Raw genomic sequence first — 18,969 nt, forward strand, 5'->3', positions numbered from 1 at the left:
GTACGATATATAGGAGGCTGAGAGTGTGGTCTGTACAATATATAGGAGGCTGAGAGCGCGGTCTGTATGATATATAGGAGGCTGAGAGTGTGGTCTGTACAATATATAGGAGGCTGAGAGTGCAGTCGGTACGATATATAGGAGGCTGAGAGTGCGGTCTGTACAATATATAGGAGGCTGAGAGTGTGGTCTGTATGATATATAGAAGGCTGAGAGTACAGTCTGTATGATGCAAGGAGTTTGTATGTTCTCCCCGTGTTTGCGTGGGTTTCCTCCGGGCACTCCGGTTTCCTCCCACACTCCAAAGACATACTGATAGGGAATTTAGATTGTGAGCCCCATCGGGGACAGTGATGAAAATGTGTGCAAAACTGTAAAGCGCTGCGGAATATGTTAGCGCTATATAAAAATAAAGATTATTATTATTATATATAGGAGGCTGAGAGTGTGGTCTGTACGATATAGGAGGATGAGCGTGCGATCTGTACGATATATAGGAGCCTGAGAGTGCGGTCTGTACAATATATAGGAGGCCGAGAGTGCGGTCTTTACGATATATAGAAGGCTGAGAGTACGGTCTGTACGATATATAGGAGGCTGAGAGTGCGGTCTGTACCATATATAGAAGGCTGAGAGTGCGGTCAGTATGATATATAGGAGGCTGAGAGTGCGGTCAGTATGATATATAGGAGGCTGAGAGTGCGGTCTGTATGATATATAGGAGGCTGAGAGTGTGGTCTGTACGATATATGAGGCTGAGAGCGCGGTCTGTATGATATATAGGAGGCTGAGAGTGCTGTCTGTATGATATATAGGAGGCTGAGAGTGCAGTCTGTACGATATATAGGAGGCTGAGAGCGCGGTCTGTGCGATATATGAGGCTGAGAGTGTGATCTGTATGATATATAGGAGGCTGAGAGTGCGGTCTGTACGATATATAGGAGGCTGAGAGCGCGGTCTGTATGATATATAGGAGGCTGAGAGTGCGGTCTGTACGATATATAGGAGGCTGAGAGCGCGGTCTGTATGATATATAGGAGGCTGAGAGTGCTGTCTGTATGATATATAGGAGGCTGAGAGCGCGGTCTGTACAATATATAGGAGGCTGAGAGTGCGGTCTGTATGATATATAGAAGGCTGAGAGTACAGTCTGTATGATATATATGAGGCTGAGAGCGCGGTCTGTATGATATATAGAAGGCTGAGAGCGCGGTCTGTACGATATATGAGGCTGAGAGTGTGATCTGTACGATATATAGGAGGCTGAGAGCGCAGTCTGTACGATATATAGGAGGCTGAGAGTGCGGTCTGTATGATATATAGGAGGCTGAGAGCGCGGTCTGTACGATATATAGGAGGCTGAGAGCGCGGTCTGTACGATATATGAGGCTGAGAGCGCGGTCTGTATGATATATAGGAGGCTGAGAGTGCGGTCTGTATGATATATAGGAGGCTGAGAGTGTGGTCTGTATGATATATGAGGCTGAGAGCGCGGTCTGTATGATATATAGGAGGCTGAGAGTGCTGTCTGTATGATATATAGGAGGCTGAGAGTGCAGTCTGTACGATATATAGGAGGCTGAGAGCGCGGTCTGTACGATATATGAGGCTGAGAGTGTGATCTGTATGATATATAGGAGGCTGAGAGTGCGGTCTGTACGATATATAGGAGGCTGAGAGCGCGGTCTGTATGATATATAGGAGGCTGAGAGTGCGGTCTGTACGATATATAGGAGGCTGAGAGCGCGGTCTGTATGATATATAGGAGGCTGAGAGTGCTGTCTGTATGATATATTGGAGGCTGAGAGCGCGGTCTGTACAATATATAGGAGGCTGAGAGTGCGGTCTGTATGATATATAGAAGGCTGAGAGTACAGTCTGTATGATATATATGAGGCTGAGAGCGCGGTCTGTATGATATATAGAAGGCTGAGAGTGCGGTCTGTACGATATATGAGGCTGAGAGTGTGATCTGTACGATATATAGGAGGCTGAGAGCGCGGTCTGTATGATATATAGGAGGCTGAGAGTGCGGTCTGTATGATATATAGGAGGCTGAGAGTGCGGTCTGTATGATATATAGGAGGCTGAGAGTGTGGTCTGTACGATATATGAGGCTGAGAGCGCGGTCTGTATGATATATAGGAGGCTGAGAGCGCGGTCTGTATGATATATAGGAGGCTGAGAGTGCAGTCTGTACGATATATAGGAGGCTGAGAGCACGGTCTGTACGATATATGAGGCTGAGAGTGCGGTCTGTACGATATATAGGAGGCTGAGAGCGCGGTCTGTATGATATATAGGAGGCTGAGAGTGCTGTCTGTATGATATATAGGAGGCTGAGAGCGCGGTCTGTACAATATATAGGAGGCTGAGAGTGCGGTCTGTATGATATATAGAAGGCTGAGAGTACAGTCTGTATGATATATATGAGGCTGAGAGCGCGGTCTGTATGATATATAGAAGGCTGAGAGCGCGGTCTGTACGATATATGAGGCTGAGAGTGCGGTCTGTACGATATATAGGAGGCTGAGAGCGCGGTCTGTATGATATAGGAGGCTGAGAGTGCGCTCTGTACGATATATAGGAGGCTGAGAGTGCGGTCTGTACAATATATAGGAGGCAGAGTGCGGTCTGTACGATATATAGGAGGCTGAGAGCGCGGTCTGTATGATATATAGAAGGCTGAGAGTGCGGTCTGTATGATATATAGGAGGCTGAGAGTGCAGTCTGTACGATATATAGGAGGCTGAGAGCGCGGTCTGTGCGATATATGAGGCTGAGAGTGTGATTTGTACGATATATAGGAGGCTGAGAGCGCAGTCTGTACGATATATAGGAGGCTGAGAGTGCGGTCTGTATGATATATAGGAGGCTGAGAGCGCGGTCTGTACGATATATAGGAGGCTGAGAGTGCGGTCTGTACGATATATAGGAGGCTGAGAGCGCGGTCTGTATGATATAGGAGGCTGAGAGTGCGCTCTGTACGATATATAGGAGGCTGAGAGTGCGGTCTGTACAATATATAGGAGGCAGAGTGCGGTCTGTACGATATATAGGAGGCTGAGAGCGCAGTCTGTACGATATATAGGAGGCTGAGAGTGCGGTCTGTATGATATATAGGAGGCTGAGAGCGCGGTCTGTACGATATATAGGAGGCTGAGAGTGCGGTCTGTACGATATATAGGAGGCTGAGAGCGCGGTCTGTATGATATAGGAGGCTGAGAGTGCGCTCTGTACGATATATAGGAGGCTGAGAGTGCGGTCTGTACAATATATAGGAGGCAGAGTGCGGTCTGTACGATATATAGGAGGCTGAGAGCGCGGTCTGTATGATATATAGAAGGCTGAGAGTGCGGTCTGTATGATATATAGGAGGCTGAGAGTGCAGTCTGTACGATATATAGGAGGCTGAGAGCGCGGTCTGTGCGATATATGAGGCTGAGAGTGTGATTTGTACGATATATAGGAGGCTGAGAGCGCAGTCTGTACGATATATAGGAGGCTGAGAGTGCGGTCTGTATGATATATAGGAGGCTGAGAGCGCGGTCTGTACGATATATAGGAGGCTGAGAGTGCGGTCTGTACGATATATAGGAGGCTGAGAGCGCGGTCTGTATGATATAGGAGGCTGAGAGTGCGCTCTGTACGATATATAGGAGGCTGAGAGTGCGGTCTGTACAATATATAGGAGGCTGAGAGTGTGGTCTGTACGATATATGAGGCTGAGAGCGCGGTCTGTATGATATATAGGAGGCTGAGAGTGCTGTCTGTATGATATATAGGAGGCTGAGAGTGCAGTCTGTACGATATATAGGAGGCTGAGAGCGCGGTCTGTGCGATATATGAGGCTGAGAGTGTGATCTGTATGATATATAGGAGGCTGAGAGTGCGGTCTGTACGATATATAGGAGGCTGAGAGCGCGGTCTGTATGATATATAGGAGGCTGAGAGTGCGGTCTGTACGATATATAGGAGGCTGAGAGCGCGGTCTGTATGATATATAGGAGGCTGAGAGTGCTGTCTGTATGATATATAGGAGGCTGAGAGCGCGGTCTGTACAATATATAGGAGGCTGAGAGTGCGGTCTGTATGATATATAGAAGGCTGAGAGTACAGTCTGTATGATATATATGAGGCTGAGAGCGCGGTCTGTATGATATATAGAAGGCTGAGAGCGCGGTCTGTACGATATATGAGGCTGAGAGTGTGATCTGTACGATATATAGGAGGCTGAGAGCGCAGTCTGTACGATATATAGGAGGCTGAGAGTGCGGTCTGTATGATATATAGGAGGCTGAGAGCGCGGTCTGTACGATATATAGGAGGCTGAGAGCGCGGTCTGTACGATATATGAGGCTGAGAGCGCGGTCTGTATGATATATAGGAGGCTGAGAGTGCGGTCTGTATGATATATAGGAGGCTGAGAGTGTGGTCTGTATGATATATGAGGCTGAGAGCGCGGTCTGTATGATATATAGGAGGCTGAGAGTGCTGTCTGTATGATATATAGGAGGCTGAGAGTGCAGTCTGTACGATATATAGGAGGCTGAGAGCGCGGTCTGTACGATATATGAGGCTGAGAGTGTGATCTGTATGATATATAGGAGGCTGAGAGTGCGGTCTGTACGATATATAGGAGGCTGAGAGCGCGGTCTGTATGATATATAGGAGGCTGAGAGTGCGGTCTGTACGATATATAGGAGGCTGAGAGCGCGGTCTGTATGATATATAGGAGGCTGAGAGTGCTGTCTGTATGATATATTGGAGGCTGAGAGCGCGGTCTGTACAATATATAGGAGGCTGAGAGTGCGGTCTGTATGATATATAGAAGGCTGAGAGTACAGTCTGTATGATATATATGAGGCTGAGAGCGCGGTCTGTATGATATATAGAAGGCTGAGAGTGCGGTCTGTACGATATATGAGGCTGAGAGTGTGATCTGTACGATATATAGGAGGCTGAGAGCGCGGTCTGTATGATATATAGGAGGCTGAGAGTGCGGTCTGTATGATATATAGGAGGCTGAGAGTGCGGTCTGTATGATATATAGGAGGCTGAGAGTGTGGTCTGTACGATATATGAGGCTGAGAGCGCGGTCTGTATGATATATAGGAGGCTGAGAGTGCTGTCTGTATGATATATAGGAGGCTGAGAGTGCAGTCTGTACGATATATAGGAGGCTGAGAGCACGGTCTGTACGATATATGAGGCTGAGAGTGTGATCTGTATGATATATAGGAGGCTGAGAGTGCGGTCTGTACGATATATAGGAGGCTGAGAGCGCGGTCTGTATGATATATAGGAGGCTGAGAGTGCGGTCTGTACGATATATAGGAGGCTGAGAGCGCGGTCTGTATGATATATAGGAGGCTGAGAGTGCTGTCTGTATGATATATAGGAGGCTGAGAGCGCGGTCTGTACAATATATAGGAGGCTGAGAGTGCGGTCTGTATGATATATAGAAGGCTGAGAGTACAGTCTGTATGATATATATGAGGCTGAGAGCGCGGTCTGTATGATATATAGAAGGCTGAGAGCGCGGTCTGTACGATATATGAGGCTGAGAGTGTGATTTGTACGATATATAGGAGGCTGAGAGCGCAGTCTGTACGATATATAGGAGGCTGAGAGTGCGGTCTGTATGATATATAGGAGGCTGAGAGCGCGGTCTGTACGATATATAGGAGGCTGAGAGTGCGGTCTGTACGATATATAGGAGGCTGAGAGCGCGGTCTGTATGATATAGGAGGCTGAGAGTGCGCTCTGTACGATATATAGGAGGCTGAGAGTGCGGTCTGTACAATATATAGGAGGCAGAGTGCGGTCTGTACGATATATAGGAGGCTGAGAGCGCGGTCTGTATGATATATAGAAGGCTGAGAGTGCGGTCTGCACGATATATGAGGCTGAGAGTGTGATCTGTACGATATATAGGAGGCTGAGAGCGCGGTCTGTATGATATATAGGAGGCTGAGAGTGCGGTCTGTACGATATATAGGAGGCTGAGAGCGCGGTCTGTACGATATATAGGAGGCTGAGAGTGCTGTCTGTATGATATATAGGAGGCTGAGAGTGCGGTCTGTACGATATATAGGAGGCTGAGAGCGCGGTCTGTATGATATATAGGAGGCTGAGAGTGCGGTCTGTACGATATATAGGAGGCTGAGAGCGCGGTCTGTACGATATATAGGAGGCTGAGAGTGCGGTCTGTATGATATATAGGAGGCTGAGAGCGCGGTCTGTACGATATATAGGAGGCTGAGAGTGCGGTCTGTACGATATATAGGAGGCTGAGAGCGCGGTCTGTATGATATAGGAGGCTGAGAGTGCGGTCTGTACGATATATAGGAGGCTGAGAGTGCGGTCTGTACAATATATAGGAGGCAGAGTGCGGTCTGTACGATATATAGGAGGCTGAGAGCGCGGTCTGTATGATATATAGAAGGCTGAGAGTGCGGTCTGTACGATATATGAGGCTGAGAGTGTGATCTGTACGATATATAGGAGGCTGAGAGCGCGGTGTGTATGATATATAGGAGGCTGAGAGTGCGGTCTGTACGATATATAGGAGGCTGAGAGCGCGGTCTGTATGATATATAGGAGGCTGAGAGCGCGGTCTGTACGATATATAGGAGGCTGAGAGCGCGGTCTGTACGATATATAGGAGGCTGAGAGTGCGGTCTGTACGATATATAGGAGGCTGAGAGCGCGGTCTGTACGATATATATGAGGCTGAGAGTGCGGTCTGTACGATATATAGGAGGCTGAGAGCGCGGTCTGTATGATATATAGGAGGCTGAGAGCGCGGTCTGTACGATATATAGGAGGCTGAGAGCGCGGTCTGTACGATATATAGGAGGCTGAGAGCGCGGTCTGTACAATATATAGGAGGCTGAGAGCGCGGTCTGTACAATATATAGGAGGCTGAGAGCGCGGTCTGTACAATATATAGGAGGCTGAGAGCGCGGTCTGTATGATATAGGAGGCTTTTAGCGTTCTCTTTTGCACACTGTACAGCTTACTAAAAGACACACGGAGAGGCCAAAAAATGAACACATAATAAAACCGTTTATGGTAGCCATAGGGCGGGCCCCTAGAGTCAGTTCCCCTGGTGGGCTCTAGGCACCCCAGTCCGACCCTGCGTTTGGGTCACCATAGTGTGCCGGTGGGGTACAGTAGGGTCATCATACTGTGCATGTGGAGGAATTCACTTTGGGGTATCATGGTGTTTGTGGGGAAATCTAGGGGATCACTAGAACGATTACCTGTAAGGTGGTAAAGCTGTGAGCTCTGCTCTTCTGAGACCTCACCCATTATTATTTTTGTAGGACTTCTGCTGTGGGGCTGAGCTCTACACTATTCTTTCGACCCTTCCTGTTAGTTCGTCCCTATAAGCGGGTGGCATTCCCTGGTCTCAGGCTCCTGCACACTTTCCTCCTGGTGCCTGCCCCGGGCACTGTATGGAATAACACAATGCTCGCTGCAGGAGCCAATCACCGCCCACTTATAGCCCAAGCCGCTACCTGTTACCCACAAGCCTCTGTGCTACACCTGCCAGCTTGTGCCTGGAGTCTCGGCCAACGGGCTCTCACCTCTCAGTCCTGAGGAGGGGGCACATCACAACGTCACCCTGAGGTGCAGACATGCGCACAAGCACCGCCAGGGAAACAGGTCAGGATCCAGCGCTTCGATGAGGCCCCGTGCAGGCTCACACACTGGGGATAGCCGTCTACCGCCTCCTCCAAGATGGCCGCTGCTCAGCCTGCGCATGCCGCCTACGCCCATGCCTCACATCCGGGTTCCTGCCGGCTTCCGGTTCGCCGTTTGTGTGCCGTTCTCCTGTGTGAGGTTCTTAGCCATAAATAAGCCGTGAGCCGTCCCGCTTTGTTCTTCTTGCGGCCGTGTGTAGTGTACAGAGGGCGGCCAGCCATGAAGTTAGTCAGGTAAGAGTGTGAGTGCGGAGGATGGCGCGGGATTGAGGCCGGCGGGAACAATGGCCGGGAGAGTGCGGGCGCTGCCGCGGCGTCCTGCCTCAGCTGCTCTGTGCTCAGGAGCTTTCTGTGCCTTTCAGGTTTCTGATGAAGCTCAGCCATGAGACGGTGACTGTGGAGCTGAAGAACGGCACCCAGGTGCACGGCACCATCACAGGTAGGCGGCCGGCTCCTGGCAGTCACTGACCTAGGGGGTTGTCAGACCTGAAGTGGGCCCAAAACGCGCTGCCCCGACTGTGGACAACTAACAGGCTGAAGTTAGTTTCTGATTCGTCAGTTTGACAATTTTTTTCTTTTCTGCTTTTTATAGGTTTTTAACAAAAAAAAAATAATCCTCACAATGCAGCGAGGAGCCCTGATGTGGGTACACTTAAAAACCGCTACAAACAGTATAAAACTGGCACAAGGATGAGCATGAAAGGGTTAAATGGCGGTGGGCCACTGATCTCACACTAAGAATACACAGCAAGTGATGCCCCGCACCAAACCCAGGTCCCTCCAAGTGACCCAGTCATTTAACCCCTTAAAGACATCAGTTACTTCAAATCTGTGAAAATCGGATGTCTGCCCACTTTGATGCCGATTCTGATGCCCAGTACCCATTTGGTCCAGGCTGGAGGGACCTGGGTTTGGTGCAGGGCATCACTTGTTCTGTATGTCTGCAGAGTGATATCAGTGGCCCAAAGTCGTTTAACCCTTTATGTAATGCTCTTTGCCCATTTTTGTGCCAGTTTTATTTATATATATATATATATATATATATATATATATATATATATAATTTTATTTTTTTTGGAGCTGTTTTTAAGTGAATTCACATCAGGGCACGTTGCTGCATTGTATGTTAGGCCTGTTTCACACTTCCGTTTTTGTGTCCGCCAAACGGATCCGTTTCCGTTTTTTTGACGGAAACTGATGCAAACGGATCCGTTTTTTAAAAAACGGATCCGTTTTTTTGACGGATCCGCGGTAACCACTAATGGAAGTCTATGGGACAAAAAAACGGATCCTGCAAAAAAATGGCGGATCCGTTTTTTTACGGAAACCAACGGATTTTGACGGATTTGAAAAAACGGAAGTGTGAAACAGGCCTTATTGTTGTGATGCTTATTTTTTTTGTTAAAGCTATAAAAACCAGAAAAGAAAAAATTGTGGAATGAGAAACTTCAGCTCCAAATAAGAAACCAACTTCAGCCTCGTGGAGAATTATATAAAATGTACTCCTGTTTGTGGGAAAACCCATTTAACCCCTTAATGTCCAATGACGGACACAGTCCGTCATCAGACATCTCACCTGCTTTGATGAGTGCTCCGGTGCTGAGCCCGCATCAAAGCTGGGACATGTCAGCTGTTATGAACAGCTGACGTGCCCGCAATAGGCGCAAGCGGAATCGCCGTCCGCCCGCGCCTATTAACTAGTTAAATCCTGCTGTCAAAGCTGGGCCGGAAATTATGTAATCGCCGACCCCAGTCACGTGATCGGGGGTCGGCGTCATGTTGCCTGGAAAACCACAGGCCTCTATGGTTGTTCCAGGCATATGGCTTTCAGCGCCATCCGGTGGTCGGCGCTGAAAGCACAGCAGTAAATTGCTACATATGGGCGATCTGCTCATCGCCCATATGTAACAGAGCCAATCGGGTTGCACATGCTTCTAGCCTCCTATGGAGGCTATTGAAGCATTCCAAAAGTTAAAAAAAAAAAAATTTAAAAATTAAAAAAACTAAACGGCGTAGCGAGAAAAAAATTCAAAACACCAGAACTACGTTTTTTGGTTGCCAAGACACTGCATTAAAATGCAATAATGGAAGATCAAAAGAACGTATCTGCACAAAAGTGGTATCATTAAAAACGTCAGCCCGGCACGGAAAAAAGAAGCCCTCACCCGACCCCAGATCATGAGAATTGGAGACGCTACGGGTCTCGGCAAATTGCGCAATTTTTTTTTTTTTTTTTTTTTTTTTTTTTAGCAAACTTTTGGAATTTTTTTTCACCACTTAGATAAAAGAGGACATAGACATGTTTGGTGTCTATGAACTTGTAATGACCTGGAGAATCATAATGGCAGGTCAGATTTAGCATCTAGTGAACCTAGCAAAAAACAAGTGTGGGATAGCACTTTTATGGCAATTTCACCGCACTTGGAATTTTTTTTTCCCGTTTTTGAGTACACGACATGGTAAAACCAATGGTGTAATTTAAAAGTACAACACATCCCGCAAAAAATAAGCCCTCACATGGCCATATAGACGGAAAAATAAAAAAAGTTATGGCTCTGGAAAGAAGGAGGGAAAAATGAAAATGCAAAACCAAAAATACCCCTGGTCGTTAAGGGGTTAACTGTCATATCTGCAGGTTGAGGTTACTTTTAATATCCAGATCAGTGAGGCCTATAAATGACTGTCATCTGTCCTAGGTGTTGATGTGAGTATGAATACACATCTGAAAGCTGTGAAAATGACTGTTAAGAACAGAGAACCCGTTCAGCTGGAGACTTTAAGTATTCGAGGGAACAACATCCGATACTTCATTCTCCCGGACAGCTTACCGCTCGACACCTTACTTGTTGATGTGGAACCAAAAGTTAAATCTAAAAAGAGAGAAGCTGGTAAGTTTCATAGTAAATCATTATGTAATGGTGTCAATGAAACTTGGTGAAATAATGCAATCCAGCCATGGCCGATGCTGCAATATCATCTGCCATGGCTGGAGGCCTCGATCTGCCGCCGTCAGTATTTGCTCCCCTTCCCACCGCCATCCGATGCTCCCCATCAATAGTAAACACTATGCTTATCCCCTTCACGACCTATGATGCCTACGTAGGCGTCATGCTATAAATAGCCCCCCTGCGGGTCGGGTGACCGGGGTCACTGAAAGGTCACCCGACCCGCACACAAAGGACACTCTACAGTTAATCCATGGGGGCGTGGCTTAGCCCCCACGTGCCTACGATCGCTCTGATTGGCTGTTAAAAGTGAAACAGCCAATCAGAGCGAATTGTAATATTTCACCAATGAAATTTGGTGAAATATTACAATCCAGCCATGGCCGATGCTGCAATAGCATCGGACATGGCTGGACACCGACCCCCCCCCCCCCCACACACACACACCGACTGGCGGGGCCGATCGGCCCCCGCCACCGATGGACGGCGGCGATCGTTCGCCGCCGTCATCATCTGCTCCCCCTCCCCTGTCTATCGCTCCCTCCCACCTTCCGATCCCCCCAGGACCTCCGATCGTGCTCCCGGTGTCCGGATCATGGGCGCCGCCATCTTGCAAAATGGCGGGCGCATGCGCAGTGCGCCTGCCATTGTCCAAGATGGCGGCGCCCATGAATTTGCCGCTTGCCCGTTCATTTTTCATTTTGATCACTGTGATACACTCTCACAGTGATCAAAATGAAAAAAAAAGTAAATACACCCCCCTTTTATCACCCCCATAGCCAGGCGCAAATAATAAAATAAAAAAAATATATTTTTTTCCATTTAGGGTTCGAACTAGGGTTAGGGTTGGGATTAGGGTTAGGGCTGGGATTAGGGTTAGGGCTGGGATTAGGGTTAGGGCTGGGATTAGGGTTAGGGCTGGGATTAGGGTTAGGGCTGGGATTAGGGTTAGGGCTGGGGTTAGGGTTAGGGCTGGGGTTAGGGTTAGGGCTGGGGTTAGGGTTAGGGCTGGGGTTAGGGCTGGGGTTAGGGTTAGGGCTGGGGTTAGGGTTAGGGCTGGGGTTAGGGTTAGGGCTGGGGTTAGGGTTAGGGCTGGGGTTAGGGTTAGGGCTGGGGTTAGGGTTAGGGCTGGGGTTAGGGTTAGGGCTGGGGTTAGGGTTAGGGCTGGGGTTAGGGTTAGGGCTGGGGTTAGGGTTAGGGCTGGGGTTAGGGTTAGGGCTGGGGTTAGGGTTAGGGCTGGGGTTAGGGTTAGGGCTGTGTTGGCGTTAGGGCTGGGGTTAGGGTTAGGGCTGTGTTGGCGTTAGGGCTGTGGTTAGGGTTATTATTAGGGTGGGATTAGGGTTAGGGGTGTGTTGGGGTTAGGGTTGGAGTTAGAATTGAGGGGTTTCCACTGTTTAGGCACATCACAGGGTCTCCGAGCGCGACATGGCGCCACGATTTATTCCAGCCAATTTTGCGTTCAAAATGTCAAACAGCACTCTCTCCATTCCGAGCCCCGACGTGTGCCCAAACAGTGGTTTACCCCCACATATCGGGTATCAGCGTACTCAGGAAAAATTGCACAACAACTTTGGGGGTCTAATTTCTCCTGTTACCCTTGGGAAAATAAAAAATTGGGGGCTAAAAAAATGATTTTTGTGAAAAAAAAAAAATGATTTTTTTTTGTCTTCACGGTTCTGCGTTATAAACTTCTGTGAAGCACTTGGGGGTTCAAAATGCTCACCACATATCTAGATAAGTTCCTTGGGTGGTCTAGTTTCCAAAATGGTGTTATTTGTGGGGGGTTTCCACTGTTTAGGCACATCAGGGGCTCTGCAAACGTAACATGACGCCCGCATACCATTCCATCAAGTCGGTATTTCAAAACGTCACTACTTCCCTTCCGAGCCCCGATGTGTGCCCAAACAGTGGTGCCTCCCCACATATTGGGTACCAGCGTACTCAGGACAAACTGGACAACAACTTTTGGGGTCCAATTTCTCCTGTTACTATTGTGAAAATAAAAAATAGCGGGCTAAAAAAATCATTTTTTGAGGAAAAAAAATATATTTTTATTTTCACAGCTCTGCGTTATACACTTCTGTAAAGCACCTGGGGGTTCGAAGTGCTCACTATGCATCTAGATAACTTCCTTAGGGGGTCTAGTTTCCAAAATGGGGTGATATGTGGAGGAGCTCCAAAGTGTAGGCAGACAGGGCCTCTCCAAACACGACATGGTGTCCGCTAACGATTGGAGCTAATTTTCCATTCAAAAAGTCAAATGGCGCTCCTTCCCTTCTGAGCCCTGCCATGTGCCCAAACAGTGGTTCCCTCCCACATATGGGGTGCCACCGTACTCAGGACAAACTGAACAGCAACTTTAGGGGTCCAATTTATCCTGTTACCCTTGTGAAAATAAAAAATAGCGGGCTAAAAAATCATTTTTGAGGAAAAAAAATGGTTTTTTATTTTCATGGCTCTGCGCTTATAAACTTCTGTGAAGCACTTGGGGGTTCAAAGTGCTCACTACACATCTAGATAAGCTCCTTGGGGGGTCTAGTTTCCAAAATGGGGTCACTTGTGGGGGGTTTCTACTGTTTAGGCACATCAGGGGCTCTGCAAACGCAACATGATGCCCGCAGAACATCCCATCAGTCTGCCTTCCAAAATTGCGCTCCTTCCCTTCTGAGCTCTCCCATGCGCCCAAACAGTGGTTTCCCCTGACATATGGGGTATCGGTGTACTCAGGACAAATTACACAACAACTTTTGTGGTCCAATTTCTCCTGTTAGCCTTGTGAAAATAAAAAATAGCGGGCTAAAAAATTATTTTTTTATTTTCACTTTTCTGCGTCATAAACTTCTGTGAAGCACTTGGGGGTTAAAAGTCCTCACCACACATCTAGAAAAGTTCCTTGGGTGGTCTAGTTTCCAAAATGGGGTCACTTGTGGGGGAGCTCTAATGTTTAGGAACACAGGGACTCTCCAAACACGACATGGTGTCCACTAACGATTGGAGCTAATATTCCATTCAAAAAGTCAAATGGTGCTCCTTCCCTTCGGGACCCTGCCCAAACAGTGGTTTATGAGCACATATGAGGTATCTGTGCACTCAGGAGAAATTGCCCAACAAATTTTAAGATCCATTTTATCCCATTGCCCATGTGAAAATGAAAAAACTGAGGCTAAAAGAAAATTTTTGTGAAAAAAAAGTCCTTTTTTTTTTATTTTTCTTTTTTTGGATCAATTTGTGAAGCACCTGGCGATTCAAAGTGCTCACTATGCATCTAAATAAGTTCCTTGGAGAGTCTAGTTTCCAAAATGGGGTCACTTGTGGGGTAGCTCCAATGTTTAGGCGCACAGGGACTCTCCAAACGCGACATGGCAACCGCTAAATATTCCAGCATATTTTCCATTCAAAAAGTCAAATGGCGCTCCTTCCCTTCTGAGCCCTGCCGTGCGCCCAAACAGTGGTTTATGACCACATATGAGGTATCGGTGTACTCAGGAGAAATTGCCCAACAAATTTTAGGATCCATTTTATCCTGTTGCCCATGTGAAAATGAAAAAATTGATGCTAAAAGAAATTTTTTATTGGAAATATTAAAATGTTCATTTTTTCCTTCCACATTGCTTTAGTTGCTATGAAGCACCTGAAGGGTTAATAATCTTCTTGAATATAGTTTTGAGTAGCTTGAGGGGTGCAGTTTTTAGAATGGTGTCACTTTGGGGTATTTTCTGCCATATAGACCCCTCAAAGTGACTTCAAATGTGAGGTGGTCCCTAAAAAAAAAATGGTTTTGTAAATTTTGTTGTAAAAATGAGAAATCGCTGGTCAACCTTTAACCCTTATAACTTCCCAACAAAAAAAAATTTTGTTTCCAAAGTTGTGCTGATGTAAAGTAGACATGTGGGAAATGTTATTTATTAACTATTTTGTGTCCCATAACTCTCTGGTTTAACGGAATAAAAATAAAAATTGTGAAATTTTCAAAATTTTCACCAAATTTCCGTTTTTTTCACAAATAAATGAAAACATTATTGACCTAAGTTTACCACTAACATGAAGCCAAATATGTCACGAAAAAACAATCTCAGAATCGCTAGGATCCGTTGAAGCGTTCCTGAGTTATTACCTCATAAAGGGACACTGGTCAATATTGCCAAAAATGGCCAGGTCATTAAGGTCAAAATAGGCTGGGTCATGAAGGGGTTAACAAGTATGACCAGCCTGTCAATCACTTTCCAAGCGATGCTTGGAAAGCGCAAGCATTCTGCAAGCTTAAAACGCTTATGTTTTGTGGGAAATTCCAATTAGAAGTAAATTAAAATGGTTTGTTTGTTTGTTGTTTTTTTTTATGTCCCAATGTTATAAAATTCGGTGAAGCACTTGTGGGTTAAAAACTCACTACTCCCTCAGACAAAAACAATAAGCAGTGAGGTTTCTAATATGGGGTTACTGGAGGTGGGGGAAGGGGATTTCTGCTGTTTTGACTACTTCGGGGATTAGGTAATGAAGCCCACAATCTTTTCAAATGGAACTATGTTCTAAAAAGCCAGGTAGCGCTCTTCCCCATCCGATCTTTCATGTGCTCAATCAGTATACAGCCACATATGGGCTACTGCCACATTCAGTAAAAATTACATAACAAATTATGGGGTCTATTTTCTCCTAATACCCCTTATAGAAATTATAAATTTGGTGCTAAAACAGTACTTTGGTGGGAAAAATTATATAGATTTTTTTTTTTGTTCATTTTCACATTTAAAGAGAACACCTGCAGGATTGTGCCTAGTAATTTACAGACCGTCTCAGGTCGGCGCAATTACACTAATTAAAATGATGCCTTGTTGATGAAATCCATCTTGTTTAATCTTTTTATTGTCAGCTTTGAGTTAATGATATGCTCGTGAGGAGTGAGAACTCGCTGCTTAACTTAACCCTTCTAACATCTAGAATAATAACACTGGATGCATCCTGTCTGAAGCCTCTTTAGACTGCATCTGGGCAGTGTGGTTGGACTCGGGACAGATTCAGCGGTGACTGGAAGGATGAGGATAGAGAAGTGTGGTGCAGGAGATAGCGGTAGGCGCTAACCTGCCTACCGCGATCTTCGGCGCCATGAGGACATCTGCAAACTCCAGCAAGGCTGGAGGAAGTGTGTGGCGTCTGAGTCAGCGCCCATACATAGTATGATTTTCTGCGCCATTTTGTGATCTCTGAAACTTTAGTTTTTATGGAAAAAATAAACAAAGTACATGTATGGTATTGCATCGTCAGTGATGACGCACCCCCTTCAGTGAACACCGTAAAAAATAAACTAGGGAAAAACTAAGCATTTTATTCCACTTTTTGTTCCGCAATAGGATAAAAAAAAAGCAATCAAAAAGACAAATGTAAATACAATTGTCATCTTGTCCTGCAAAAAAACAGCTGTATGGTGGCTTATCAGTGAAAGAACAGTAAAGAGATGCAAAAATAACATTTTCTATAAAACTGTTTACTGTATAAAAGTGCCAAAACCTAAAAAAAATCTAAATGTAGTATCGCTGTAATCATACTGACCTGAAGAATAAAGCTGCCTTATCAATTTTACTACTATGGGTGGCATTAAAATAAATAAAAATTCCTTAATTGGTTCTTTTTGTTCATTCTGCCTCTCAAAATGGAATAGAAATCAAAAAATGTCATGTGCCTGAAAATGGTACTAATAAAAATGTCTACTCTCCCCGCAAAAAGCTGTCACGTGACTGTCGGACGAAATAAAAAATGATAGCGGTCTAAATATGGGGATGCAAAAACTAGTTTTTGCAATAAAGTGTGTGTGACAGCAGCCAAACAACATAAAATATGCATCTGATATATCTGTAATCGCACTGACCCAAACAAGAGCCGTCTAAACACTTACTCCGCACAAGAAGCAGTGTAAAAAATAAATACAACCAATCCTACACCTGCTGCTGATTTGGTCATTCTGCCCCCCATAGATCACAGTAAGGGTAGGTTCACATTACGTTGGGGGCCATGCGTTGAGTGCATCCGTTACATAGCGGCACTAACGCTATGTATCTGATGCGTTAACGCACCCATTGTCCGCAATTATAGTAACGCATGCCGATATCTACATTCATTAGCGATGATGAGTTGCTTTATGATGCACCTGAGAACGCGGTCTGCAGCGTTTTCGGGTGCGTCTGGTCTAGCGCACAGCGAACGGATGCATTCGCTATGCATAGACCTGTATGGCTAACGCATGGTAGCACTAGGGCTCAAAAGATGTCAAAAATGACATCCGCGTTAGAGCATCCGTTTAACGGATCTGTTAAACGGATGCCCCTGACGTAATGTGAACCTAGCCTAAGGCTCGGCTTATATTTATCCTTCACTGAACACTTAAACCTGGGTTTCCATGTAAATCTCTGAAATATGTGACTTGGACGAAACCCCTGGCAGAAAATTCCCTATGAGGCAGATGAAGGCACTGTGGATGGAGGTGTTCATGTGGGGTTTTTTTTGTTTTTTTTATAGGCGTGCACTTCTTAAAAGGACAACGCTGAACAGAGTGTTACTCTGCTGCCTCATTCTAGTGAATTGATCCCTCAGGGGTTTCATCTGTCACATCACTCAGATTTAGATGAAAACACCAAAGAGTGCTTGGTGTAGAGCGCCTAATAAGGCCTCTTTCACACATCAGAGTCTCTGGTACGTGTAGTGACAGTTTTCTCACGTACCGGAGACACTGACACACGTAGACCCATTCAAATGAATGGGTCTATGCACATGCCCGTGTGTTTTCATGGACCGTGTGTAAAACACGGAGACCTGTCCGTTGTAACATGGACACGGCCTGCAACACGTGCTGCACAAGGAGAACAGTTCACACTGTCCTCCGTGCTCACAGATACCCGCCGGTAAGAAGCGCTACAGTAAGCGCTGTTCCTGGAGGCTGGCACTGACTGTGCCTGTCATTCTTCTCTCCTGCTCTGCCAGCAACAGCGAACAGGAGAGAATGAATGAAAATCCGACGTAGGGTCCCCCTCTGTTTGTGAACCAACCAGACGAAACTTACAGCTGGGGGCTGCAGCCCTCAGCTGTCGGCTTCATCAAGGTTGGTTCTCATGAATAGAGGGGTCCTCACGCTGTTTTTTTAATTTATTTAAAAAAAACAGCATGGGGACCCCTCTTCTTGAGAACCAACTTTGAAGCTGAGGGCTGAGGGGGGGGGGCTCTGTATATGCAGTCTGCAAATTATTCTAGGAAAATATTTGCTACGTCCCTCCCAAGTCTCCCAGTGTGGCTAAGCAGTACTATCTAGCCACATATGGGGTATTTATACATTCAGCAGAAATTGTTGGACAAATTTGGTGCCATTTTTGCCCATTTCCCCTTCTGAAAATATAAAATCTTGGTGGTTAAAAATGTCAATTGTTTTCTTCACTGCCCAGTTGTATAGAATTCTGTGACACACCTGTGGTGTTAATGTGATCACTACCCCTCTCAATGAATTAATCTAGGGGTGCAGTTTGTAAAATGGGTTCACTTTTTGGGTGGTTCTGCTGGTCTGGCCCCTCAGGGTCTCTACCAATATGACATGGCACCCTCAAACCAGTCCAGCTAAATCTGAATTTCAATACAATAAGCGCTGCTCCCCTTCTGTGGCTTGCACTGTGCCTCTAAAGTGGTTTTTGACCCCATATGGGGTATCTGTGTACTCTGGAGAACTTGCACAATAAATGTGAAAATGCAAAATTTGGGACTAAAACACTTGTTGGGGAAATTTTTTTTTTTAATTTTCTGTTGGCACAGACTTGCTAAAAAGCACAAAATAATGATATGCGTAATACTAAAATGAAGATTTTCATGCTTTGACCAATTTTAACTTTTTTTTCTTTTTTTAATTCCTTCTGAAAACAGTTGCTGGCCGTGGCAGAGGGAGAGGGCGTGGCCGAGGAAGAGGCCGTGGCAGAGGAAGAGGTGGACCAAGACGATAGTTTAGAAAGGAAATGCTGATATGGACAAACTAATTTTGTACAGTTTTGTTTTTTTTTTGTTTAAGTTTTAGTAAGTAGCGAATTTAAAACAGGTTCACACTGATGTTTATGAAGCATTCATTTTTGAATAAAATTGTTAAAAGCCTGAACTTGCTTATTTCTATTTATTTTCTAATTTATAGGCAAAAGATAAAGTAATTATTCGATTGCTTACATACCTAATAAAGAATATGGAGCCTGACTTTTCCAATTTGCCGTTAAATATAATGAAGGAAAAAACGCCACACCTTTAGAGGTGATAGATATCTGGTCACTGGGATCCAAATCCCTGATTTCTCATCA

General features: G+C 45.8%; 1 protein-coding gene across 1 annotated transcript; it reads left to right on the forward strand.

The window, feature by feature from the left end:
• Positions 1-7,783: 7,783 nt before the first annotated feature.
• Positions 7,784-18,776, forward strand: SNRPD1 (small nuclear ribonucleoprotein D1 polypeptide). The gene is made up of 4 exons (XM_073549852.1): positions 7,784-7,946; positions 8,075-8,151; positions 10,409-10,600; positions 18,551-18,776. Exons 1-4 carry the CDS (start codon positions 7,933-7,935, stop codon positions 18,625-18,627), a joined length of 360 nt encoding a protein of 119 aa, XP_073405953.1. The 5' UTR covers positions 7,784-7,932; the 3' UTR covers positions 18,628-18,776.
• Positions 18,777-18,969: the final 193 nt, after the last annotated feature.

The sequence above is a fragment of the Dendrobates tinctorius genome, unplaced genomic scaffold, assembly GCF_039654945.1.
Source record: "Dendrobates tinctorius isolate UK_male_01 unplaced genomic scaffold, ASM3965494v1 ptg000162l, whole genome shotgun sequence".
Taxonomy (NCBI): domain Eukaryota; kingdom Metazoa; phylum Chordata; class Amphibia; order Anura; family Dendrobatidae; genus Dendrobates; species Dendrobates tinctorius.